Source organism: Marmota monax, unplaced genomic scaffold (genome assembly GCF_021218885.2).
Source record: "Marmota monax isolate L192 unplaced genomic scaffold, Marmota_monax_Labrador192_F-V1.1 WCK01_AAM20220418_F8-fsc00031, whole genome shotgun sequence".
NCBI lineage: Eukaryota > Metazoa > Chordata > Mammalia > Rodentia > Sciuridae > Marmota > Marmota monax.
The window spans coordinates 3,171,107-3,198,293 of record NW_026695197.1 but is presented as its reverse complement, the minus strand read 5'-3'; the positions used below and the strand labels follow the sequence as shown (position 1 = coordinate 3,198,293).

Below are 27,187 nucleotides of genomic sequence, written 5' to 3'. Positions count from 1 at the left end.
ACTCCCTCAAATGACAGGTGGGGACAACAATTAGGTGCGAAAGTAGTCAGGATGAGGACCCATGGGACTTGTGGGATGTGGCAGGCGCAGAATCCACATATATTCAGTGATCTCCTGGACCTGATTTGTCATTGTCCTCAAAATCACCTTCCTCCGGCAGGCAGATGTCCAGGGCTGGGGGCAGGGCAGTGGGGAGATGGAGGCACTGGGGCCCTGAGGATGGGTTGAGGCTGTTTACAGTGGTCCCTTCACCTTCTGAATGTAACCCTCAGTGCTCTAATGTTCATTTTTTTTTTTTAATTTTTTTTTTTTAAATTTTTTATTGTGGGTTGTTCAAAACATTACAAATTTCTTGACATATCATATTCCACACTTTGATTCAAGTGGGTTATGAACTCCCACCTTCACCCCATACACAGATTGCAGATTCACATCAGTTACACATCCATTGATTTACAAATTGCCATACTAGTGTCTGTTGTGCTCCGCTGCCTTTCCCATCATCCACCCTCCCCCCTCCCCTCCTCTCCCCTCCCCTCCCCTCCCCTCCTCTCTCTCTACCCCCTCCACTGTATAACCCTGAGGGTCTCCTTCCATTACCGTGCAATTTCCCTTCTCTCTCCCTTTCCCTCCCACCTCTCATCCCTGTTAAATGTTAATCTTCTTCTCCTGTTCTTCGTCCCTACTCTGTTCTTAGTTACTTTCCTTATATCAAAGAAGACATTTGGCATTTGTTTTTTAGGGATTGGCTAGCTTCACTTAGCATAATCTGCTCTAATGCCATCCATTTCCCTGTAAATTCTATGATTTTGTCATTTTTTAATGCAGAGTAATACTCCATTGTGTATAAATGCCACATTTTTTTTTTATCCATTCGTCTATTGAAGGGCATCTAGGTTGGTTCCACAGTCTTGCTATTGTGAACTGTGCTGCTATGAACATCGATGTAGCAGTGTCCCTGTAGCATGCTCTTTTTAGGTCTTTAGGGATTTCTCTCTTCTCCCTCTCCCCCTCCCTAACAAGATCTGGGAGACAGTGTTATCTTTTCTTCCCCTAGTTAATTGCCCTTTTCTTCCCCACTACAGGAAGGAGATGCCTCTTGAGGATCTGGGAAGTGAATATCTCCTTGATTAACAAGGGAATCCTAACAAGTCCTCAGGGCGCCCTAGGACTCCCTACCAGAGCACACCCGGAATACAACCCTTGAAGGGTTCACAGCCTTTGGGACAGGAGTCTCCTGTGTTTCTCCTTTGCTAGCAAAGCAATAAACCCCCCCCCCCCCTTTTTTTTCTCAATACCATGTCCTCATTATTAAATTGGCATTGGGGACAGGGACCAAGCTTTCGATTACAAGGCTTCTGGGGACGTCCTCCTGGGTGCTGCATGGAGGGTACCCACAGGCCTGGACCTGACTGGAGAAGCCGGGTTTGTCCTCTGGGAAGAAATCCTGAGGACTGGCATTTAAGCTGCCCATTGCCTCTGGTCTGTGCCCAGAGCAGGTACTGGCACTGTCATTCATGCTCCAGGAGTTTGTGGATGTAGAAGTAGAGGCTGATCTGGGTCAGGCTGACTCCATTTGGGCTGGTATGAGACGCAGCTGGGACACTGCTCGCGTTAGGGTAGGAGGCCTGGCGCTTCACAAACCACATCCAGTAAACCATTAGGTTCTTCCATCCTAGCTCCTGCTCTGTTCAGGTGCATCTGAACTTTTTTTTTTTTTTTTTTTTTAACCACTGGACAAACATACAGCAAAAAATTACTCACTATGAATCTGAAATTAAAACTAAATTGCGCCTTCTTGTGTTCTACTCTTTCACCCAGCGGCTGAGGAGGCTGAGGCAGAAGGATCACGAGTTTGAAGCCAGCCTCAGCAAATTATCGAGGCCCTAAGCAATTTAGCTAGACTCTGACTCTAAATAAAATACAAAATAGGGCTAGGGATGTGGCTCAGTGGTCGAGTGCCCCTGAGTTCAATCTCTGGTACCAAAAAAAAAAAAAAAAAAGAGGAAGGAAGAAAGAAAGAAATAATGCTCTTCTAAAGAGGCTTATTGCACTAGTTGCAAGTGGATCTAATTAAATAATTATGACTAAGACACCTGTCTTTAGGGTGTGCTCTCCTCTAAAACCCCTATTTTATAAGCATATAGAAGATGTGGAGAAAAGTCCCTTTAAAGTAGTCTTTTTATTTAAATATTTTATGATAATACACATACAAATATAATCTACCAAGGAACAAATGCAAAAACTAATGCAAAGTACCTTTTTTAGGAACAAAGAAAACCATTTAGAACATGTGATTATGTTATATATACACACACGACAGGTTTGTTTTCCACGCCTGCCCCAGGAGGCCTAAGATCAAGTTTTGTTTGTTTTAGGGACATAGGTCATATCTATATTTTCACACGGCAAGGATACTCCTGCATATTTGGCAAAATACAACTAAGACTACAATAAAAACAAAACAAAACAGAAAAATTACCAACTGGAGAGAAAACAATTCTAGATCATGGAAGAAGAGTGGACTTCATCTTAGCCACAGCTTATGATCTCTAAAATATATGCCCTCACTATATACATTTAGTGGAACACATTGTATATTCCTTTCATAATACAATTCAAGTAAAGAATATTTTAAAAAATGTCTATAAAACATTTCAATTCTGGGGTTGGGGGCATAACTTGACAGTACAGTGTTTGCCTAACATGTGAAGCTTTCGATTTGACCCCCAGTACTACCAAAAGAAAGTTTCATTTTCCTAGCAAAATATCTTAAATGTCCAGAAATTAGTCTAGAAAAGTTAAGAAAATTACTTTGTTATTGGAAATAGATATACAAATTATTACTGACATATAAATGTCAGTATATGTATAAATGTATTTTGAACATTTCTAGGAGCAATACAATACAATTTAGGAGCCAAACAACCCAAATCAGGCCAGTTATTATTATTATTTTCAAATGTAATATTTACTACTCATGTACTAAGTCATGACCAGTCAATAACTTTGGGACATCAGAATTGAATCATAATTTGAAATTATAATTATAGGATCCTAGGGTCTTTTGATGTCTTGGGCAACTGAATATAAAAGAGAATGGTTTGTAAAATTCAATTTAATTCCACAAATATTTATTTGACATCCATGCTAGGCACTGAGGACATAAGGTCATGAACCAGGCACTATTCCTACCATAGTAGCTGGTGAGTTTAGCTGCACTATAAAGTGACTAGTAAGAAGATAATATATCCTGAGTTTTTTTTTTTTTTCAAAGCATTTAATTATTATAATAAGTAAAATTATCTTATATTTATAAATTTTGTCCTAGATTTTAAGCTGAATATGAAGCATTCAAAAATGTCATGACTGCTGAGAGACAAGAAGACACGATGCCATTTTTAAGACCATGATACACATGTGCAGGGTGTCATGTATACAAACTATAATGTGTGTTCTTCCCATGTCAGCAATCTAGAATTTCAACATTTTTACACAATTTAAAGGGTTCCAGTCTTAAAGAAAACCAACAATAAAATTGGTAGCCCAGACTGTTGATGTATTTTTGGAAAAATGAGCTGCTAATAATCTGTAAGGTGCAGTCATGGGCAAGAGAATGGGCAAAGTTCCATGTTATGATGGTAGACAGAGACCCAGACAGTTTCTTGGGTTGCTCTGCTGGACGGCTGATGAACTGGATACTTCATATTAATTTGGTAAATTCTCAGAAGCCACATTTCCTCTGTTTTGTTTTACAAATATTGTTTGTATAGCTCACTAAAAGGCACTTCAGAAACAGCATCATCACTATGTCCTCAGTAAATCACAGGGCAACTCTGAAATATAACCCATGGAAGCAGAGAAAAAATTTAAGCTCAATGCATACATGTCTCTGCATGTCTGAAAGGCTTACAAAAGACCAGGGACAAGGAAACCATAGAGCCAATTCCTGATGGCTAAGCTCTGGGTCAGCCTGTGGCTGGTGGCAGCTTAAGAGTACGAATGTTGCACAGTGCTATGCTTGGTGACCCTGGTGGAAGATGTGGTGATGGTAGAATTAGAATGACCAGTTTCCTCTAAACCAAAATTCGACAGAGGGTCAGAGACCCCTGCACCAGAAACCATCATATTTCTGGCCTTCACAGAGGTTTCAATGGGAATTTGGTGACTGGATTGCAGAGTAGAAGCAGGTGTTAGTACTCTTTCAGTCACTGTCACGTTCTGTCCTACTGCCACATTGGGCACAACCAGAGTGGATTGCACCCCTGAGCTTGGGGCAAGGACTCTCTCTCTCTCCCTCACCATAACATACTGTGCATCCTGCAGATGCTGGGAACCCTCCAGAGGATTAGGGACACCTCCGTTGGGCTGAATTACTCTTTCAGTTACCATGACATTACCCTCATTAGCATAATGCTGATCCACCAAGGTGGAAGCTGGAGCATATACCCTCTCGGTCACAATGAGATTCTGGGGCTGTCTAGGACCCAGGATCACAGTGTTTGGTGGTATAGAGGAGCCCGTGGCATAGGACGTTTCTGTCATTATGATATTACCAGAAGGCAAGGGCTCGGCAAGAGGTGGTGCTACCTTTTGACCCTGCCTGGAAGATACAGATCTTTCGGTGACTATTTCCTGAGTTACTTTTTCTGCATTTGCTTCATGCAGAGATTTTGGAACTTGGAAGCTGCTGCCAGAGGAGTAGGAAGTCTCTGAGTTCACCACAGTTTGGTCATAGAGTGACCGTGGAGCTGTATTCATACTTGTGTCTTTAACAGGTTTTTGCCTCTGCTCTATTTCCATATCCATATCTATCTTTTGACCCAAGCAAACTTCAGCGAGTGTCTTGAATTTAAGTCCCAAGTCATCTAAGAAGCGGTCATCTAGCTCTCCTTCAATAAAACTGCAGCAGCCGACGGAGCCATGTAGAGATTCCGTTTCTTCCTGAGAATAAACCAAAAGGCAGTCCTTGGCCATGTGAACGTCATCTTCCTCAGTGTAGGAAGCCACTTTCTAAAATGGATATAATAATAGAGACAAGTCATCAGCGATGACTATTATTTCTGCTCATAAATGCAAAATCTTAAGTCTGATTATAAAGGAAATATCAAACACAAACATCAGAGTACACAGTTTCAACTTTATACTAACTGCTCCTTTTTTAAAAAAAAATTTCCTTTGTTTACCCATGGGTTATTTGGAAATATGTGACTTACAAGTATTTGGGTATATTTTATACATTACTTTGTTATTATCTTTGGTTTGTGAGTGCCAAAGTACTCTGCCTGATTGCAATTCTATTAAATCTATTAAAACTTATTCTATATCACAGAACAGAACTTATTTTATATAAAAAATTTTATTTTATATCTATGTCAAAAGGGATGTGTATTCTACTTTTGTGTCATTGAGTGTTCTACTGATGTCAAGTAGCTCCAGCCAAAATTTGGCAGAGGGCCAGAGACCCCTGCTCCAGAAACCATGCTATTTCTGGAGCCAGTTGATAATGTTGTTAGGTTTTCTATATCCCAGGGTCTCATGCATACTAGGCCAATGCTTTACCACAAAGCTACATCCTCAGCCCTTCCTTGCTGATTTTGTGGACTTGTTCTTTCAATCACTGATGGGTTAAGTTGAACTCTACAGCTATAATTATGGACTTGTGTGTTTCTGTTTTGGTTTCACAGCATTTCAAATTTTTGTTATTAGGTACTGACCTATTTTAGAGGCATTAGGCCTCCAGATGAACTGATCCATTTTCCATTATGGAATAAATATCTCCAATAGTTTCTAGCAATAGAATATGTTCTGAAATACACTTTGTTTCAAACACTTTTATCTTCTAATTCCTAATTCTAGGCATGAGCTTCTCTGGATGTTGTTCTTTGGGTTTTGGTGGTTCTGGGGATTGAACCCAGGGCTTTGCACATGCTAGGCAAGTACTCTACCAACTGAGCTACATCTCCAGCCCCATGAGCTTCTTTAATGCATTTGATCATCTTTGCTATAACTTTCCTCATCATTTTTTAATGAATTCTCCTAACAGTACAGCAGGTAAAATCTGAGCAGACTTAACAGCTTGTGTTTTTTAGGTCAGGTATTCTCTGGCCCTCCCTCCTGGATTCAGGCCTAGGGTTGTGCTTTCTGACCCACTAACATTTGGTATGACTGTGTGATTTGCTCTGACCAATGAAATGCAAGTGTAAAGAAAGCTGAAGGCTTTATGTTGTCATAACCTGCTTCTGCTATTACTCTTTTCCCTGTGTCACAACGATGGCGGCTTCTCAGATACAATCTGCTATTTTTGCATGCAAATTGAAATGAAGCCAACATGGAGCAGAGCAGAGCTGAGCTGACTGGCCAAGATATGAACATAAGTGAGAAAAAAGTCTTTGGGAGAACTTAGAAGATGTGGGGTCATTTGTTATCACAGCATAGTTGAGCTAATACTGACTAATTCAATGAGTATCATTCCTCTTTTCTCATTGCCTATGAACATGACCTAAAAACAACCAAACAGAAAAACCCCCAAATCCCACTTAGATTCATGGCAATGAGTACCTTAAAACCATATTCCTTTCTTAATTATTTTTTTCCTATACATAAAAACCCATCCTTACCTCAGTGAAATAATTTCTTAAGAACTCCTCATTCACTGCCACAGCACCTGCTCGAGCTCCAGCCATGTTTCCGGAAGCCCCTGTAGCTCTTGTGGTCCTCATGGTTTCAGCACCACCCACCATACCTCCTGTTGTCCCCATAATCTGGGTTGCCCCACTAGAAAGGAGGCTTCTATGTTCTTCCCATCTTCCATCCATCGCCGACAAATTATGCTGCGCTTTGGTAAAGGAAGCAGAGCTACTTCCTTTCATGGTGGCTTCCTTGGCCATTGTACCTCCTACTCCATTTCTTACTGCTGGATTCTCCGCATGATCCACTGCCAGCAGGGTTGGCACCACCTGTGAGCAAATACCGTTGAGGACTGAGTCAGAAGGATGGAGAGTCCATATGGTAGATAGAAGCATCTGAGCTAAGTGGGCATAAGGAGGGATAAGCTATTTCCCCAGAAGCTAATCAGGAAAAATGTTTTGGGCTAAATAACTTCTACTTGAGTCTTTTTTTTTTTTTTTTTTTTTTTTGAGATAGGCATTATCATCCTCATTTTATTCTATTTTTTAAAATCTGAGTCTTATAGATATCTCCATTCTACCTTCTTATATTTCATAAGTGATTACAATCAAAGGAGGAACAAAACCCAAACTTTCCTGTATGGTCTCATCTCACTCATCGACTGGCACCGATGACATTTCAATTTTCCTCTAGGGTTTGATGACTTCTGCTGTAGTTATAGAACACTTAATTTTATTTTTAGTTGGATGGATAAAGACTGTTTCCAAGCCTTGCTGCTACTAGGCATAGCCACCTGAGATCTGGTTGATGTAAGTCAAGCCGAAATGGTGTAGGCAACTTCTGGGAAAAGCACTTACAGAGCGATTCTTCACTCTTCTCCCACATGCTAGTTAGGATGTGAGGACAGTAGCTAGTGTCTGGAACATAAGGAAAGTGTGGGAATGGAACTCATCCATGGAGGGATGAGTTCCAAAAAAGAAGGCACCTGGGGCTACATGCTGTGAGATTATCATGTTAATCCTGACCTGCCCACACATATGTCTAAGGAACCATTATTTGAATTCACTAAACACTGACATTGCTGCTGAATCATATCCTGTTGGAAATGGAGCTCATGGCAGATGCATAGAGACCCAGGGTGAAGATGCAATAGAGAGATCAAAGAGATGGCTACTAAATAATTAGGAAAGGGGACTTCACAGCATTTTACAACTGTCACAGGGGTTGGAGGTTTATCTCTGTGTCAGCTGTATGGAGGGGGATGGAAGCAGAGCAGTTCTTGGTTGAGAAAGACTAACCATTTAATATTGGGACCCCTGCTCTACATTCTCTGGGTCACTGCCTGATGCACGGTCTACATTATTATTAGCATAGGATACATCACAGTGCAGTAAAACCACCTCAACTCTGCCCTGGCAACCAACCCCAAGTATGTTGTCCTTTGAACACTTTGTTTAACAAAGCCAAGTGTGTGAGATCTTTAGTGAAAACCAAACCACTCTTGTACTCTCTCACCACAATGGCCAACACAAACTTCTGTGACCTCAAAAGATATGGAGATTTCTCCCTACTAGCAAACAAGCAATCAATCCTGCAGCAGGCACCAGCTGGGTGGCCTCTAAGTCAATATAATTCTGACACAATCTACCTGGAGATAGTGTCAGATTTCACAGGTTGAGGGCAGTTCCCACTACGACCCAGACTTCACTGCCGCTTCCATATGTCTAGATGCTATCACTTAGGAGATGCCAAGGTTTTTAGGAGTTGTAAACCAGGGAATGGGGATGAACACCAAACATATATTTTACAACATCCCAACCACATTACTCTCATGACCAAAAATGTTAGAAACATTCCCCATCACCCAAGGCCCCTTTAAAATCAGAAAAGATGACAAGGAGTATCAGTATCTGATGAACTGACCTTGTCTTCAGGTGGCGCCCCTTCATTATTCCAAGGGTGCAGCATCTCAATAGTCCCAGGTATGGGCGTAAAGCCTTTGGCGCCCTCTCCACAATGGCACATCAGCAGCAGAAGTGGCACAACTGTGCAGAAGCAAAATAGAGTAGAGATCTTAAATTGCAGATGTGATTTCTAAGCTTAAATGGTACAATTTTGGAATTTGCGTCTCACTTCTAAAAGTTTAGTCTTCACTTATTCATAGCCCTATTTTTCTTTCCTTCACCCTGATTCAATCTCCCCAATCTTGTTTTGGGTAAGTAACATTAACGGTTGAGGCAGAAGGAGAGGGTCACATACTCCAAGCCTGTTCATTACAAAGAGACTTGCAGTGGTTACTGGGGGAAATATTGAGACTGGATGAGACAGTACCCAAAGTTGCAAAACCAATTTAAAGATGAAAAAAATTTAAACCATTGTCCAAATTTTTTTTTTTAGTAAATTTACTGTTCAAAATAGTATGTATTAAAAAAGAGCTTAGGAGTGAAAAAATTTTAGTAGAAAAATATTAAAACACTAAAACTGCTATAATACTTAACAAAGTTTTTTTACACAAACATGATTGTCTGAGGTCTCAATTAACCTCCAAATTACCCTAAGTACTGTTTTCTAAAACGATTCTACATTAAAATGTGCATATATATGTATACAAACACATTTTATCTAGCATTCAATATGATACTTTTTTTTTTGGTGTGGTGCTAGGGATTGAACTCAGGGCTTTGTGAGGCAAGCACTCTACCAACTGAGCTATATCCCCAGTCCTCTTATGCTTTATTCTGCATCTGTGAGGAAACAAAGACCAGCTGGGACTGGCTCTCTGGTCAATGCAGTATAGAATTAACCACATCTGCAAGCAGTGTGGGTTAATTGGTCAATGGGTTTCATTTGATTTTACTGTCATTCCCATTTGGCAGTATGATGAACTGAATACTTCTTAGATTCCTTCTCATATAAAATAACTGACAGCATGGTAACTATAGACTATAGCTACTATGTTTAATATAGAGATGAAAATCAACCAGCAGTGATTCAATAGTTTTAGGACATTCGATAAATATTGAGTATCTGTCATGTGTCAAGTGCCACATTAGGCTCCAGAGAATCTGAGATGAGAGGCAGTGCAAGGAATCCCTACATACAGCATGCAGTCCCAGCTCCAGGACCTACCCACACACTTGGTAAACTGAGACAAGTCACTTATCCTTATGTGTCTGTGTTTGTAATTACCCACAACATGGAGATAATGGAATAAAGGTACACTGTAAACTGTTGAGCTGTGCATTCAACTGGACATCTACTAATGGCTTTCTCAGGCTCCTCCTCTCCTTCTGAGATAGCCTTGGAACTGGTGGTCTGCCTGAGTTCAGAGGTCAAATGGAGTGGGACTCCATGACCTTAGTTGGCAGTCCTTTATTCTTTCATGAAAGGAAACTCAAGGGCTTTGGAGGGTAGACAGAGCGGGCAGGCGTGGTTGAGAACAGCCTGTCATTGTTGGGATGTAATTAAGTGCTTGCAGGTCTGGCTACCATTGGTACTGGTGAAGAAGCAAGCTAAGCAGAGGGGATCACGGGAGGCAGAGCTCTGGCAAGTTAAGTCTGAAGAGAGTCCTGCAATAAGTTTTGGTGAATTTATCAATCACCAGTGGGTCATTTCCCTATTTACCCTGAGAAGTGTTCTAGGGTGGTTGAAGAACACCTGTAGAGACATCAATGACTACTTCAGTAACAAACCACTAGTGGGCACTCAAATTACTAACAGAGCTAGGGAATGGCTTTTAAGGCTTACGTAGCAAGAGTAGAAGGGCCAAAATCATGAGAGCCACTGCTGCGGGTCCCAGGCCCACATAGGAGTCATGCTGGGCTTCCACGCAGCCGCTGCCATGCAGACATTCACAAACGGTGAGCTTAAGGATCTGCTTCTCAGGACAACTCAAGCCTTGACTGTCTGAAATCAGGAACTGAATCTCACTCCTCCCCAGCTTCTGTTCGCTTTGTTGCAGCAGCACACTGGTACCTTCAAGGGTAAGAATAGGGAGAAATAGAAGCAGGTGATTACCAAGGAAAGGGAGAAATTAAATCACCGAAAGAATGTTCTTTATTTAGCTCCACTTAGAAACCTTATTTTTCCTTAACTTCTCATGGAATTCATTCTGTGAGCTCCTTAAAATCTGTTTACAGACCTCCAAAACAGTTTAATAGCAAAGATTTGGACACTTTATTTTTGTGATGATTAATTTTAATAAATGTATGTGGTGTATCAAATATGAGGAACACAGTGATGAACAAGGGAGGAGTTCAACATTTTCACTGACTGACTTTATTTTACTATTTCTTAGGAAAAAAACTGAATGGCAATTTTCCAAATATAGACAATAATAGAAAAGCGTAACTCTCATGGTACCCATTCCCAACTTTAACGATTTTCAACAATGTTTTATGATTCCTTCCTTTTTGCTCTAAATACTGTGTATTTGAAATTTTGAACATTTTAAACCTTCAGAAAAATTGCAAGAATATTCCGATCAATATTGATAATACTGTTATGGCTTGAATATGAAGTATTCTCTGAAAGTTCGTGCATGAGACAAAGAAGGGATGGTCAGAAGCAAAAATGATAAGATTATGAGAGCTGAAACCTAATCAGTTGATTAATCCATTTGATGGATTAATAATCCAAAAGGACTAACTGGGTAGTAACTACAGGCAGGTAGGGTGTGGCTGGAGGAAGTAGGTCATTGGGGACAGGTTCTTGGGGATTTTATTTTGTCCTAGGGTCCTCAATCTTTTTCTCTGCTTTCCAGCTACCATGAGCTGAGCACTTCCCTTCACTATACCCTTCTGCCATGATGTTCTCCCTCATCTCAGGCCCAGAGCATCGGAGTTGGAGACCTCTAAAACTGTGAGCCAAAATAAACCTTTCTCCTCTAAGTTGTTCTCATCAGATATTTTGGTTACAGTGACGAAAAGCTGACCAATACATATACCCTTCACTAACTGTTTACATTTTGCATCAATACTTTCTCTCTATATATACATCCATACTTTTTGCAAAAAATTCTATCAGAACTATTTCAAGGTAAGTTATATATAGCATGACATTCTTCAGCACAAACTTTTTAAGGCCAAGGAATATTAGTGCTCTTAAAAAATTATTACTGATACAATAATACTAAGTAATATATATAACTCATTTGCAAACTTTTCAGTTGTTATAAAAATATCCTTTTATAATATCCTACAGATCTCTGTCCATTTTTCTCTCTCTTTTGATCCTGGGTCCAATCAAGGCTAACACATTGAATTTAGTTATTACTGTAGTCCCTGCTTATTTGGAATTTTCCCACTCTCTCTTTGGCTTTTCAAGACCTTGAAATATTTAATAGGCCACTTATTTCAGAGAATGTTCCAGTTTGAATTTGTCTGGTTGTTTCCTCACGACTGGATTCAGTTTGTGATTTTAGAAGACACTGGAAGTGTTGTGGAATACCTCTTATTTTTTAAGTATATGCCTTGGTGATGATTTAAAATTTTTTTTTTTCACACAAATAAAAATAATGACCAGTTTTCACACGAATTAAAGCCATGATTAATTACAATAGCATAAAACTTTTCTGACATATGTAAATGTTTACTAGAATAATTTACTTATAAGGTATGATAGAGAACACAAAGATACAAATCAAGTGTTTTGGTTTTATCTTTGTTTTTGAAGTAAGAAATATTTTAAGCTCCAAGTTTTATGGAATTTGATCTGTATGGTTAGAAATATACTTTTAAAATCATCACAAAAACTCTGGGGAAATGAGGAACGGATGTAGTCATTGGTTTAAGAAATATGGGCTCAGGGAAACAGGGCCTGGAAAAATACAACTAAATTCATGATGGGCTCTGATGGGCTGTGTGGGAGGGGAGGATGGGATTTCCACTCTATTAGTTATCATTGACAAATGAAAGTTGTGACACAAATACAAAAAAGTGTTGATAGTTTCTTTGGGGTGGTGTCTTGCTATGTTGCTGAGGCTGGCCTCAAACTCACTATCCTCCTACCTCAGTCTCCCAATTAGCAGGGATTATAGGATATACCACTTTATCTGGCTCATTAATATATTTTTCTTTCTACTTATTTATTTTCTTTTTTTCACATTTTTTATTGGTGCATTATAGTTGTACATACCAATGGGAATTGTTGTTACATATTTGCACTTGTACACAATATAACAATGTAATTGGGATTTGGCCAATTCATATCCCAGCACCCTACCCCTGACTCCCTGGTCCCTTTCCTCTATGGATCTCCCTTTGATATTCATGAGATCCTGCTCCTCCACTTTTCTATTCCCCTTTCCTTTCTAGCTTCCACATATGAGACCCTTGACCCCTTCTGAGCATGGCTTATTTTGAGATGCATTTTTCTGCAAATGACGTGATTTCATTATTCTCCACGGCTGAATCAATCATTAATTTCTTTTAATTCTAAGTAGTAAGTATAAGACTATATCATTTAAAATTCTCTAGAATTTTCCATATTTAAAAATTTTCCCAGATAAATAAAAAATAAAAATAGAAAGAAGCTATGTATCATGCTAACTGGTCGATCACCTTATTATTTGATCAGGGAGAAGAAAGCCTGAGTTAAAGAAGTCTCTCTCTAAACTGCATCATTATATAATGAATAATCTCAGTGACTTCCTGTTACAACACTGTTAACACACTTCCTTGAGAGTCTTAGGTTCCTATGACTATTTAAAAAAAAAAAAACATTCAAGGACTCATCAAGCTTAAATATGTTTATTTTTAGACAGAAAAGCCACTTAGAGATTTGGAGAGGCAGCACAGCACCCAGGCAGAGCCAGACTGCCTGGGTTGAATCCGAGCTCCAAGTCTTAACCTAGCTGTGGCCTCAAGAAAGTCAGGAAAACTCACTGTGCCTTTGTTTCCCCACCTGTAATATGCTGACAATTGTAAAACCAAATTTCTAAGGTTGTTAACAGCAGAACGTGCTGAAGACTTTGCCCAGCATATACTAAAGTCCATGTGGTTCTCAGATAAAATAAAGGAGTCTTGGGATTCCAAGTTCAATGGAAAACTCATTTACATATCTTGGTCAAGGAAAGACAAGCTGCAGTCAGGCATTCAGTGTAGGGGTGTCGCAGGCCTCTTAGGGTACAGAACTGGTTACTTAATTCAAGTTTTGATGTCTGTGATGAAACTACCAGAAGAAGCCCCCGGACGCCTGCCAATGCAAGGCCCTCACTGGCTGGGAAGTTGTCACAGAGAACCTCAACTAGCCACAAAGGTGACTCATCCTCAGTGGAAAGGCAACCTGAGCTAACCAAGGGCATGGCTGCTTCAGGTGAGCTCATCGATAGAACTTTTGGAATTAAACAGAGGAAAGTTGAAGCAAGTTAAGGACACTGTTTTAATATTTTTGTATTGTCAGGAATTTATTTATATTGTCTTATGTATTTATGTTATAAAAAATTAACCCTATTAGGATGACAGATTATAACTCTAGAATGTGTAATTGGCATTACTGACTTAGACTTGTGGTTTTAGGCTGAAATGTCACTCGTTTGCTATGAAATTACTGAAGAGAATTCTAGGTGCAATATATTTGTAAATTCAATTTACTGGAACTTAGGGTACAAAATCACAGGGAGGATTTACTTGTTAATTTGGATCACTGAAATGTATAAAAAAGGAAATCAAATATACTTAGTTTATATAAAAAGTTTGAAATGTTGACTTGTAAACTGGTCAAAAAATTAATCAAAACCTCTCAAAATGATTATAAACACTTGCTAGACTTAAAATACCATAACAAACCTACAGATTAAGAAAAACTTGCAGATTGTATTTGAAACTTTTCTGAAATGAACACTGATTGTTTAAAACAAAATAGTTTTCTGGATAGAGTTTTTGGCATGTAAGACCACCCTAAAGAATTTCAAAGCTCACATGAACTCGAGGGCTGTGTCCAAGATGTGGACCCATGGGTGTGTCCATTGGTGTGGGGCAGAGGCACATAAGACAGACTCTTTGTCATGTGATCTCCACCACACACTAGCATTTTAACTATGAATAAGTTACTGAACTCTAGTTAAGCTAAGGTTTTCTCACCTCTAATCAGGGAATAATGTTATGGATTAAGGGTTAAATATGGTAATGTACCTGGCACAGAGTAAGTGCTCAAAAAATGTAATTCCCCACTTCAATATATGTTATTTTAGATGGAATTATCATTAGCATACTTCAAGAGTTATAGAAGGCACTTACTATGATTGTTGTGTCTAGAAAAGCTTATCAGAGAAGAGCTTTTGAGACTTCAAGAGCTATTCAGAGAACACCCCACTAACTCTAGCCATTTTATATAAATTTTCATCTTTCCATAGGCATATAAAAGATACTATGTCTGTAGGTTCAGAACCCCATTTTACAAATGCCCTTAAAAATTTTTATTGGAGATATATATTGTGAGAATAAATACAACCTATAAGGATTTTAAATATCTACCATGCTTAATATTTTGATTTTAAGATAGTCCAACAATTCTGCTTACTTTCTTGTCGTATTATTTTCCATTTTTCTGCCATTCCAGGTGGTTCATCAATGATAGAGAAGCTGAATGGCTCACTGTTCAGGTATCCATCAAGGTCCTCTGCAGTAACGTTCACGTACGGCACATTCTCACAGATGTTTTGCACTGGGTCCACCAATGTGGGGCAGTTGTCATTGATGTCTTCAACTGTGATAAGGACGGTGCCAGTGATGGTTTTTCTAGGATAATCTGAACAATAAGAGAAGGAAAAATTATTTCTATTCTGATCATATTGTTGACCACAGTTTGAATTCTCTTGCCACCTTGGTATAAAGAGTGTACCAACCACTTATGACACTTCCTATCCCAGGTATGTCTCATATTCAAGGCCAAGTACTATCTTTAGTCACTGAATAAGTAAGAATATGAATCTTCATCCTTTAGAGAGATTAGATTTTTACATATATTCAAAATAAAAGTTTCTGATGCTGGAAGATAAAATCTAAATTCACATAATCAAGAAAAATGTCTATTTAATAACTTACCGTCTGATATAGCCATAATCTTTACAGTGTATGTACCATTTTGGACATATCTAGATTCAAAATCAGGAATTTTTACAAGTTTAATTTCTGATGTGACAGGATCCACAGAAACCCAGTTGTCTTTATCTTCCAATTTGGCATATCTGTTATAAAACAAACACCAAATTATTTTTAAAATTCTGGACAAATTGGGAATCTCTACAACTCTTTAAAAATTAATTTTCATCTCACATATGTTCTTGTTACAGAAATTTGTTTGGATGTCTTTAATTTCTTGAAACCTGCTTAAACATCTACTAATCCATGAGGTTGTCAGTTACTCTGTAGCCTGTCCTGTAGCTGTTGATCTAATCTCTCCTAAATTTGGGTTAAGCCTTTGGGGAATAACTTAGTAACAGAAAAAGACAGATGGACAAAAGTAGACTTACATTACACTGTTCATTGGGACGTTGTTAATAATTTTCAGGTAGGAATGGTTAAAAGTGGAAACAATGCTGACAAAATGATTTCTGGGTTTCCTTGTTCAAAGCAAAGAGAATAACTGTGAAAAGAGCCAGCTATGGGGAGGCAGGGAAAATGTTCCTACTATATTTTCAGAAATGTGCATAATGAATACCACTTAGTTTAACATATAAAAATACAAATATAAACTAAACATGAGTATCTTGGCTCAACCAATCAAATTGATGATTTGTTTTCTATTAAGTGGTTGTTTAGGCACACAAGAATGGGTGGTTAATTTATGGCAATATTTATGTACTGTGTTTAAAAATTTTTATGTATTATATTTAAAAAAATCCAATCATACATTTGAACTATGCTTTTATGCCTCTTAGTATTTCTATTAGTAGATGATAGTTCATTTGGATTTTCACAAGTACCTCTGAATTTCCTGTGAGAAACTTTAAAACTGGGGTCTACGTGCCATCCACAGTTTCCCTCATTCATACTTAAAAGCAGACTCTTAGTAATAAGTATCACACTTCACGCTGAAATGCCTTCTGTGATCTAACTTTGGAAATGTCCTTATTGCTCTCTGTTGTGAAAATGAGATGCCATTCAGGTAGGAAGGCAGCTCACATGCTGTATCAAATATCCATAAACAACTGCTACAGATGAATAATTATCAGAATAGTATGATAAAGTTAATGATTCTTTTGCTGTCCTCATTAGGATTTCAAAATAAGGGCTGGGGATGAGGATGCAGCTCAGTGGTGAAGTGCTCGCCCAGCATGCACCAGGCTCTAGGTTCAACCCTCAGTAGTGCAAAAAAGAAGAAGCAAAAAGATCTCAAAATAGCAATTACTAATTATTTAGGTGAACACTGGAAGATAATTTAACTTAGCTGTGCCTCCCATTCCTCCTGTAAAATAACAGGTTTGAACTGAACTTTTAAGATTTTTTCTCATTCTAAAGTTCTGTAATTGCAGGTTAAAGAAGCACGGCTCATCATTCTTCCAGGGAGAGCAATAGTTTTTTTGATATATTTATAGCCTTTATTAAAAATAGCAGCCCAAATTTAAAAAAGATTGGTGGGAAACAATTTTCAATAGACAGCCACAAACTATTGGCAGAGAGTTAGAACAATACAATTCTCAGTAGATGGCAGTGAGAATTTTCACAAAGAATGTCACAGAGAATCCTCATTTCTGTAGATTCAGTTAGGGACTGCCTTGTTCAATGCAGAGCAGGGGAAATTAAAACTAGACCACCCAAGTCAGCAGAGGCAGACTGGCTCCTGTGGGGAGGGTAGGCAAAGATGGTCACCAAGACCCTGTATGTAAAAAACAGTGGATGCTATTTCTTAACATTATTTAAAAAAATAATCACTTGGCTGAATTCCATAGGAGATGTGTTCAAAGGAAAGAGATCATTGAAGAACTTTCTCCATTATTTCCAGTTTGGCTACAGTTGGCCATGCTACTAAATACAACGTTGTATGAAGCACTAGCACACAGGGTCATAGGCAGAAGCAGACAAGCTACCAAGCAGCTCTGGCACTTAGGAAGTTGCAAAAGCTGTGTGTCCTAGGCAGCAGGTGGGAATTCTTTAAATCCAACATGAATCCCTGTAATTTTATAAATAATAGCCCCATAGAGAGTTTTCTTTTCTATGGCATGGCTCTCAGAGCTAAGAAGTAAATTTACTTTGAAAAATTTAAAGTATGCAAATCCCAGATGTCACTATAGAGTAGACACAGCCAGGTCCCTTTTAGTACAGGCATGGCACTATGGCTCAGTAAATGTATTCTGAGCAAACGTCATCATCATCAAGACAAACACAAAAAGTCTGCCAATCTCTGAAGCAAAACAGCATAATTCAGGGCAAGATTAATTATTAAGATTTATGTATAAATAAAACTCGATTTTCCTCGTTAAAACATAAGAAGGAAAATTTTTTGAACTAAATTTGTGTAGAATAAATTTTGTGGTAAATTTTATCTGCTACTTTCTCACCTCTCAAGACTCTTCAGAAATAAGAGAGAGTTTAGAACGCATTTTTTTTTTCTGAGTTTTTCCTTTATTGCTTTTTAGGCATCTATAGCCAGAGCTTCTTCTGTGGTGAGCATTCTAGCCTCATCCTCACACACAGGTGGGCAAAGGAAGGGGATTCTGGTGAAAATTCCTCCTCATATCAACTTTGGGAAATTTAATCTATAGCCCTTTGGAGAGTTACAACTCTGGGGTGTAAAGGAATGAAGTACTCAGATTTCATTAAGATATTTGAAAATAGGCACTTAAAGTAACTTAAAATTTGGATTTAAGCTCACAACTATATCTTACTTTACTTGAGCTGGTTGTCCAGTGTCTTCATCAAAAACTTGAAATTTTCCAATCGATAAGCCTTCGCTTGACTTATCCATTCCTTCACTAGCACGGAAAGAAATTGTGCTGCTTCTAAAATGAATGCCTTCTTTCACGTTTTTCACCTTTACTTTGATGGGGATGGATGTGGGCTTATATTTATTCCTAATGGACTTGTGAAAAGCTGCTTTATTGGTGACAATGATACTGAAGTCAAGAGTCTTCATTTGTTCATAATCAACTTCCTAGAAAGGCAAGACCAAAGTTTCTTTTAACAGAGAAAACAACCAGAACATACAGGGTGAGTGTGCGTACACACATTTTAAATGTTAGATATGATCATTTGACATACAGCAAGTACTATTGCATTGAGTATTCCAACTCACATCCATACCAAGTAATTACAAATTCCCTGTCAATCTGGATATTCATAATTGTTAAATATAAGTTTAAGAAGCATTCCCAGTTCATTTTATTAAAGGTCAAGTTTATTTTTAAAAGTATACATTTTTATTTTTAACAATCTAAAGTGATTTTTTTCTGAAATGGAAACATTAATGGACATTCAGTAAAAATTAATATTGCCTAAGAGGTGCTCCATTTTAGTCCAAGGACTATGCATTATATGGTAGTATTACTAGTTCTGTCCCCCAGGTAGACTGACACACACACCAATATCCTAAAAACCCCAGAAGTCCTGAAGTGAAGAAAAAAAAACAAGGCTTTTCAAATTTGTTTAAACAAAGAACCCACTCCCTTCCTTTGTGCACAGTATCTATTAATATCTGCTTTGCTGTTAATTCTATAAAAGATTAGCCTTCTTTCAGATAGTTCTTTGTGAATTATGGCATTTATAATGTCCATTTGATATAATCTCTGTATCACACTCTATCTATATATTTTATGGTCCAATTTTCCCATTTTCATTTTACAAACATTTCTATAGTATATTATTATTTAGATATACTTATTTACCATTCTATTACTAGACATTTTGACCATCTGCAATTTTCGAATATAGTTAATACTTTCTTGAACATTCTTATACAACTTATTTTTCTGAGTGACCTATATAAAAATCACCGAAAGAATTACCTAGTCAAAGTTTATTTAGGCCCTATTCTTTCATTGCTTTTAATTTCTAGTGTTCCCAGATAATTTAGATGCATGTACCATTGCTTGTTTCTTCAAATACATATGTTTACAGGATTCTAGAAAAGCTGTTCACTTCTTTTTTGGGTGATTTATTATGAATTTTGCTTTATTCTATGTAGGGTTTTGTACGGACAATTTATTTTGCCCCCTTTAAAATATGGATCACTATGGTAGGGACAAGGACACAACAACAAATGACTAGAGACAAAACATTCTTTGTGACTTTCAGATCTTTTTGAGAGTTCTTTTATGGTGCTCTTGCACCTGATATGCTGGATTTGATGGCACAATATATGCTAGATGAGACATAGAATCTTCTAGCTGGTTATTATTAGTATTCAAGAGCCAAGACAGTGTAAAAAAGTGAGCTAGGCACTGGGGACATAAAAACACTAGGACACTGTTACATAGTATTTATCATAAATAGCTGTAATGCTCCAAAGAGAATGAAAGAAATTTTCAACATCATGAGCAATGTATGAGGCCAAATGCCTCTATTTTTTACAACTCTATCAACATATTTTGTCATTTCCATTTTTTGCTATTTTCCAATAACATTATGGATTTTAATTTGTTGGTAAAGCTGTGCACATTTTCTCATGTAATGATTTATTATCTCTCTTATATTGTTCATCTCCTCTACCTTTTTTTTCAGTTTTATTCGGGTATAGTTTACAGATAATAAAACTCACCCTAAGTTTACAACTTAGTTTTTTAGTATTTGTTATCATCATTATGATCCAATTTTAAACATTTCCATCATTACAAAAAGTTCCTTTATGCCTCCCTTATATCCCCGGCCCTATGCAATCCCTGATCTGCTTTATCTCGTTTTGCCTTTTCTAGAAATCTCTCATAAATGACATCACAGGATATGATGTCATCATAGAATAGTATTTTGTACCTGGTTTCTGAATAATATAATGTTTTTGAGATTCATCCATGTTGTAGCATGTATCAGTACTTCAGTCCTTTTATTCAATAGTATTCCATTATATGGATATACCACATTTTATTTATCTGCTCATCAGTTGATGGCTATTTGGACTGCTCCCAGATTATTTTGTGGTTAGGAACATTTTGCACAAAAGCCTTTGTATAGACATGTTTTTATTTATCTAGGGTGAATTAATACCTAGGAATAAGATTGCTGGGTCATAGGGTAACTACTGTATGTTTAACTTAAAAAAAAAAAAAAAGACTTACCAAACTGTCATTTTATATTTCCACCAGCAATATATAAAGGTTCTACTTTCTCTATATTCTTCCAATACTTGGTGTTGTCAGACTTTTTGATTGCTGTGGTCTGAATATATGCATACCCATAGAATTTATACACTGAAATCCTATCCCCCAAAGTGATGATATTGAGAGATGGGGATTTTGTGAGGTCTTAGAAACCCTTGTGAATGAGATTAACTCCCTTATAAAAGAGGCCTCTGGGATCTTGCAGGCCTCTTCTGCCACATGAGGATACAGCAGAAAGGTGCCATTATAAGCTAGAAATAGGGCCTTTGCTGGGCACTGTTTATAGGCTACGAAGTTGATGATACTTTGTTATAGCCATCCAAAGACAGTTGATTTTAGCCATTTTAGTAAGTGTATGATGACTATCTCTTATAGATTTTTTTAAAAATATTTTTTCGTTTTAGTTGTAGTTGGACACAATACCTTTATTTATTTATTTATTTTTTAAATACCTTTATTTTTTAATTTATTTTTATGTGGTGCTGAGGATTGAACCCAGCGCCTCGCACGTGTTAGGTGAACACTCTACCACTAAGCCACAACCCCAGCCCTATCTCTTATAGTTTTAACTCACATTTTTCATAATGGTTAATGATATTGGGTACCTTTTCAAATGCGTATTTCTGTGCATCTTCTTTTTTTAACTTTTCTTTTTAGTTGTTAATGGATCTTTATTTTATTCTTTTATTTAGATGCAGTGCTGAGAATCAAACCCAGTGCCTCACACATGCTAGGCAAGCACTCTACCCCTGAGCCACAATCCCAGTCCTCTGTGTATCTTCTTAATCTCATTTCTTTTTGATGGAATCTGATTACTGCCTTTATACTTTGTAAGCAACTATTTAAAAAAAAAATCTTTATTTATTTTTATGTAGTGCTGAGGATCAAACCCAGTGCCTCACATTTGTGAGGCAAGTACTCTACCACCGAGCCATAACCCCAGCCCCTGGAAGCAACTACTTCATATAGCTGAGATAACAAATTTGTAATTCTCTCCAACTGTTGCTTTCATTGTAATGCTGATTTTACTACTTTTCATCCACACTCCCCTTGGAAGAGTGGGTTGAGAATATTTCCAGCACCCCCATCATTCACCAGTATATGATTGCTTCTGTGTATGTTGTTGACTTTATCTCGAACATCAGGCATAGTTGAACCTATAATTGATAACTAAAAATTATGCTATTTTCACATAAGCAGGTGAATTTTTATCTCTGATGATTATTTCTTCCATAATCATAAAATGTGTCTTCCTTTTAAAAACGAGGAAATGTAGTCAATTGTCTTCTGCTTTTAAAGAGCTAGTTTAAATGCATACATTAGTCTACTGATTAGTGAGGCTCATAATTATTACTATGAAACCTCAATTATTTTCTACTCTGATATTGATTGTCCCACTGTTAGATTTTACCTAGATTGTCATATATTGATTTTTATAAAAATTTAGAAACTTCTGGAATCAATTTTTGTCTGCATATAACTTAATGAAATAATATTTTTAAAGCTGCAGTTTTGCATTTCATTTTAAAAATCTGGCAAGGCAATTCTATCATAAACCACTTGCAAGTACATTATTATCGTTCCTTGCTTATTTTGTTTCATCCGTCTTATAATTTTTGTTTAAAAAGTGGGATCTATAAGAACTAAATGTGTAAGACCCTACATACGCTTAATGATTGGATTCAATTTTTCTTCATTGATTCAATGCACAAGAGATTTGTTCCAAAATGTAGCCCCCGAAGTATTAATATTAGAATATACGTAGATTTTTGTTTAAAAGGCAAGATGCTGAGTCCCACCCAGTTAGGCTTTGTGATAATGACACCCAGGAATCATCACTGTTGGCATGTAGCTTTACGAGGTGTTTCTTCGTCACACTTAAGTGTCAAGTTATCATAGCTTCTATTTTTGGATCTTATTAGTGAGGGTTGACTCTACTGTTAGATAAATAGACTGAGAGGTGGTAAGTGAAGGGATACTCAGCAGAGGCACAAGGTCATGGTGTGGGAATGACAGGAAGTGGTCTAGGCAGTGATGACGCTGGTCTCATGCTGTCTGGCTAGGATCAGAGTCCCCTGATCTGAATCTGAACTGTAGTGCAAATACTTGCTGACCACACAACTTGGGCAAGCAGGTATGGCCACTATCTTAAACAAATGTGGTGCTGGCTGTGCATGTAAAGTATTTGTGCTTGGAGCTCAAAATATGCTAGATTCTCTCCTGCAGCAACTTGTTCCACCCTAGTTTTGAACACTCATGACTTACCTTAATAAGGGTCACAATGCCTTCATTGGTCAGGGCATCAGTTTCTATGTGGAAATAACCCCCTTCGTTTCCTGATGCAAATGTAAAATTTGCTAACCAATTATCAGAACCTATTTCATCTGCATCGGTCACTTTTATGCGCATGACTTCTACATTGACTTGATTTTCTTCAATCGTTCCTTCGTACTGCAAAATAAGAACATGTGATTTTTATTCTGATATAATACAAACAAGTTGATATATATATTTTAGTTAGGGCCAAAATATGAATAAATAGGTACATTTATTATAAAAATAAGTTACCATTTCATTTTCCGTTACAGGGATATTGTCATTGACATCCAAAATACGAATCTGAACTTGAGCTTGTTTGACTGGTTTGTCTGTTATTTGTCCATTGCCATCTCTTGCTTCTACTGTCAAAGAGTAGCTGCTGTGTTCCTGCAGAGAAATAAAAGATATGCAACTGGGGTGAAAATGAATTGTTCCCAATCTTCTCTTCTGGTTTTAGTTCACATCACCATTGGGAAACGAACCATAGTATACTTTACTCATAAATAAGTTTCATGATCTGTTGTTTCTATGTTATTTATTTGTAGTCAAGAGCTTTTGAGAAAGGGCAGAAATCCCACCACGTCTTCCAAAGGACTAGCAGAGTTATTGTCAAATTCTTAAATATTGCCATTGGTGGTATTCTCAGAAGACTCTGTTCTTAAACCCATCTATACTAAAGGGGCGCTGTTCAAAATACAGTTCATTCTGCAATGGAAGACGTGGTGGGATTGTATGAAATGTTTTGTTTCCTACCCTATACATCATTCTTAGCTAAAAGGTAACCCAGAAGAACCTAGTCCCAAGAAAAACTTAACCAGTGAGGACAAAACTTGGTGATCTTTATCCTGACTTCCTCAGGAATAGGATTCTTAGAGACTGTGTCCTAGAGAATGACTGTCATTCAAAAAGGAACCTTCTCTTCCGTGTGTGGTCCCCTTACTGTAGCTACATTCTGTGTGGCTGGATTTAAGAAATTTGGCAGCCGCTGCCAGTACACAGAGGTCCTACGTGGGGCAGAACCACTCAGTGAATGAAGGACAGTTGGGGCTCTTGACGAGCCACCTGGCCTCTAATTCTGGCTTTGTCATTTACTAGCTGTGCTGGACACACACTTAATCCCTATGATTCTCAGTTTTCTTATGGGGATAATAACTGGATCTGCCTCAGAGGTTTCCATATGGATTAAATGAGTTAATCCATATAAAGGGCTTAGGATATTACCTGGCCATGGTTAATACCCAATAAATTATGGCTTTTAATCTTGGCTAAACTTTCCACACCTCAGAAACGGTAGCTTATTACAAATCACACCACTAATTCAGAGTAATACTTTTCCTCTCTAGTTTTATGAGAACAGGTGTAGAGCAGAATGTTAGGAGTGATCAGATTCTTAAATTTTACAAAGATCCGGATGGCAAGTTGGCAACAATCCTTCCCATCTGAGCAAAGTTAATTTTCCAAGTACAATACCATACACTTGGATGATGATTTATATTTGAAGACAAAATAGTATTCACTAACATTTTATTCTTATATATTAGGATCTTTGTGCACATAGCATCTGAAAATTCTTTTATTTTCCCCTTTAATTTAAAATTTTGAGTTAGAAATTAAAAGAATGAAAAATTGTTGAGGACAGTCTAGGTAAACTACTCAAATTTCTCTTTAATTTGGGATTTAAAATAATTTTCTCCTTTATAAGGATTTTTATTCCCTAGCCAGGAATCCTGTCTCCAGCCCCTTGCCCTCACCACCTTGATCCCTACAGTTCATTAGAGAACCCGCCAACTGGGAATGCTGTGTCAGGACTCTAGGAAATGGATTTCTAACTAGAGAGGTACTAGAATGGTGTTGTCTTTATGAAATTATCATTTCAACGTAAACTCAAACATTAAAAAATTAAGCTGGTATTTTATATACATATATTTTAATGTGAAGTCCTCCACATCTGGTGCTTTTAAAAAAATATATCTCAATAGGCATACAGCACATCTCAATTTGGATTAGTCACATTTCAAATGCTCAAGAGACTCATATAGCTAATGTCTACCAGAATGGGCAGTGTATCCCTAAAAAAGGATGATTCTTAGTTATCCTATGACTGAGGAATATTGAACGAACTAAGAAAATTCAAAGAAACACAGAGAGGAGCAACTGGAAAGGATAATGAGGAGTTTAAAAGATGAACAACATGAAAGTTTAATTTACCTCTCTGTCCAATGTAATACTGGTTGTATAAATCTCTCCCGTATCTTTATTTAGGTAGAACACTGGAGGATATGCAGGCTCCTGAGACACGATTCTGTAGGAAACCTTAGAATTCATGGTATTGGGCTCATCTGCATCTATTGCGGTGATTTTCATCACAAGTGTATCTAGCATTAGAAATCAAGATGACCAGGGTAAGTCCACTTACGTGTGACATTATATTATTTTTAATTTCAGTTTGTTTCTAAAAGGATTTCAGGTATTTGTCAAAACCACAGTTTAAGCCAGGTGTGATGGTGCATTCCTGTAATCCCAGTGACTGGGAGGTGGAGGTATAAGAATCCCAAGTTCAAAGGGATCTCAGCAACTTAGCGAGGCACTAAGCAACTTAGTGAGAGCCTATCTCTGTCTCTAAAAATGGATGTGGCTGAGTGGTTAAGTGCCTTTGAGTTCAATCCCTGCTCAAAAAAAAAAAAAAAAAAAAAAAAGAAAGCACAGTTTACCACAATCAAAAATTTACTTGAATGAGGAAATAAGCATGAGTAGAATAGAGGAGAAGGAAAACAAGATGAGAGCAAGGCTAAGATTGGGTAATTTCCTGCACAATGCTCTTAGAGGGCCTCATATGTGCTTATTAGCTAATACAGAAAAAGAAGCATGAGCAGCCACTTGATCCTGTTGTTTATCAGGATACAAACATCTCAGGAGAAGTATAATTATTCTTTTTATTTTGATCAAAGAGAAATCTTTCCTTGGAGTTTTCTATAGAGTACTTCATTGAAAAATGTTGTCAAGAAAATTTACAGTAAAAATAATATGTCAGAAGTCAGCAGCTCCATCCAGAGGCCCAAAGCCAGACAGACACCTGTTTTTATATGCAAAGTTTCACTGGAATAGAGCCACCCCCATTTGTTTACATAGTATCTCTGGCTGCTTTCCTTCCAAAGGGCAGACTTGAGTAGTTGCTATGGAGACCTCACCTGTCACATCAGTCTACCATCTTTTCCCAGGGTAAAAAAGATAAGTTTAAAGTCCTTTGAATTTATCATAAGAAAAGCCTTTCGGAACTGAGAGCCACAGGTTCATTTTTATTTGTCCTGTGGGTAAGAACACTCAACTTCTGTTACAGTATGGGATTTAGTGTTTATTTACACAATGGAAATTAAATGGCACTCATGAAAAATAATAGACTCTTACTTGCTGCACTCAACTCTTCAACGGACCCCAGGAAGACTTCCTGTGTGAACACTGGCTCATTGTCATTGATATCAAGAACCTTAATCCGTAGTTCTAAAGGTTTCTCAAGATTGTTTCCTTTTTCATCCAAAGCATAACCCATTAGCTGAAATCATGACATAAATAATAAAATTAACTAACGTAATTGGGTTGCTATAGCATCAAAAATTAAATCATAAGTATTACCAAAAAAAACCCAAAAATACTACCAATAAAATTGTTCTACATACCAGAAAATATGGTGTTTCTTCTCGATCAAGAATGCTAGTAACATTCAGTTCTCCAGTGCTTGGATTAAAGACAAATATACCAAATGGTGGCTCTGTGATCCCTTTTCCAGTGTATTTGTAAGTAATTTTTAGTCCTCTTTCTTCTGCAATATCAGAATGGATCTAACATGAAAATAAGAGATGAGTGTCTCAAGTTAAATTCTTTGTAGTTTACATTGTAAATTAGTGCACAATTTCTGTTTGAAGTTGTCAAGACACTGAAAGGAGGGACATGGCACTAGCATCAGGGAACCTGGGTTCTGATTCTATCTCG

At 37.5% G+C, this 27,187-nt stretch overlaps 1 protein-coding gene across 1 annotated transcript in view; it reads right to left on the bottom strand.

The window, feature by feature from the left end:
- Positions 1-2,163: 2,163 nt before the first annotated feature.
- The window catches only part of Dsg2 (desmoglein 2), a 47,220-nt gene continuing 22,196 nt past the window's right edge, over positions 2,164-27,187 (bottom strand). The window contains exons 4-15 of the mRNA XM_046428319.2: positions 26,875-27,036; positions 26,606-26,750; positions 25,409-25,575; positions 23,450-23,587; positions 23,147-23,332; positions 18,458-18,723; positions 15,675-15,817; positions 15,151-15,378; positions 10,378-10,605; positions 8,554-8,675; positions 6,621-6,959; positions 2,164-5,013 (exon numbers count right to left, since the gene is read on the bottom strand). Coding sequence (XP_046284275.1) covers positions 3,991-5,013; positions 6,621-6,959; positions 8,554-8,675; positions 10,378-10,605; positions 15,151-15,378; positions 15,675-15,817; positions 18,458-18,723; positions 23,147-23,332; positions 23,450-23,587; positions 25,409-25,575; positions 26,606-26,750; positions 26,875-27,036 — 3,147 coding nt within the window. The 3' untranslated portion in view covers positions 2,164-3,990. The remainder of the gene's footprint in view (positions 5,014-6,620; positions 6,960-8,553; positions 8,676-10,377; positions 10,606-15,150; positions 15,379-15,674; positions 15,818-18,457; positions 18,724-23,146; positions 23,333-23,449; positions 23,588-25,408; positions 25,576-26,605; positions 26,751-26,874; positions 27,037-27,187) is intronic.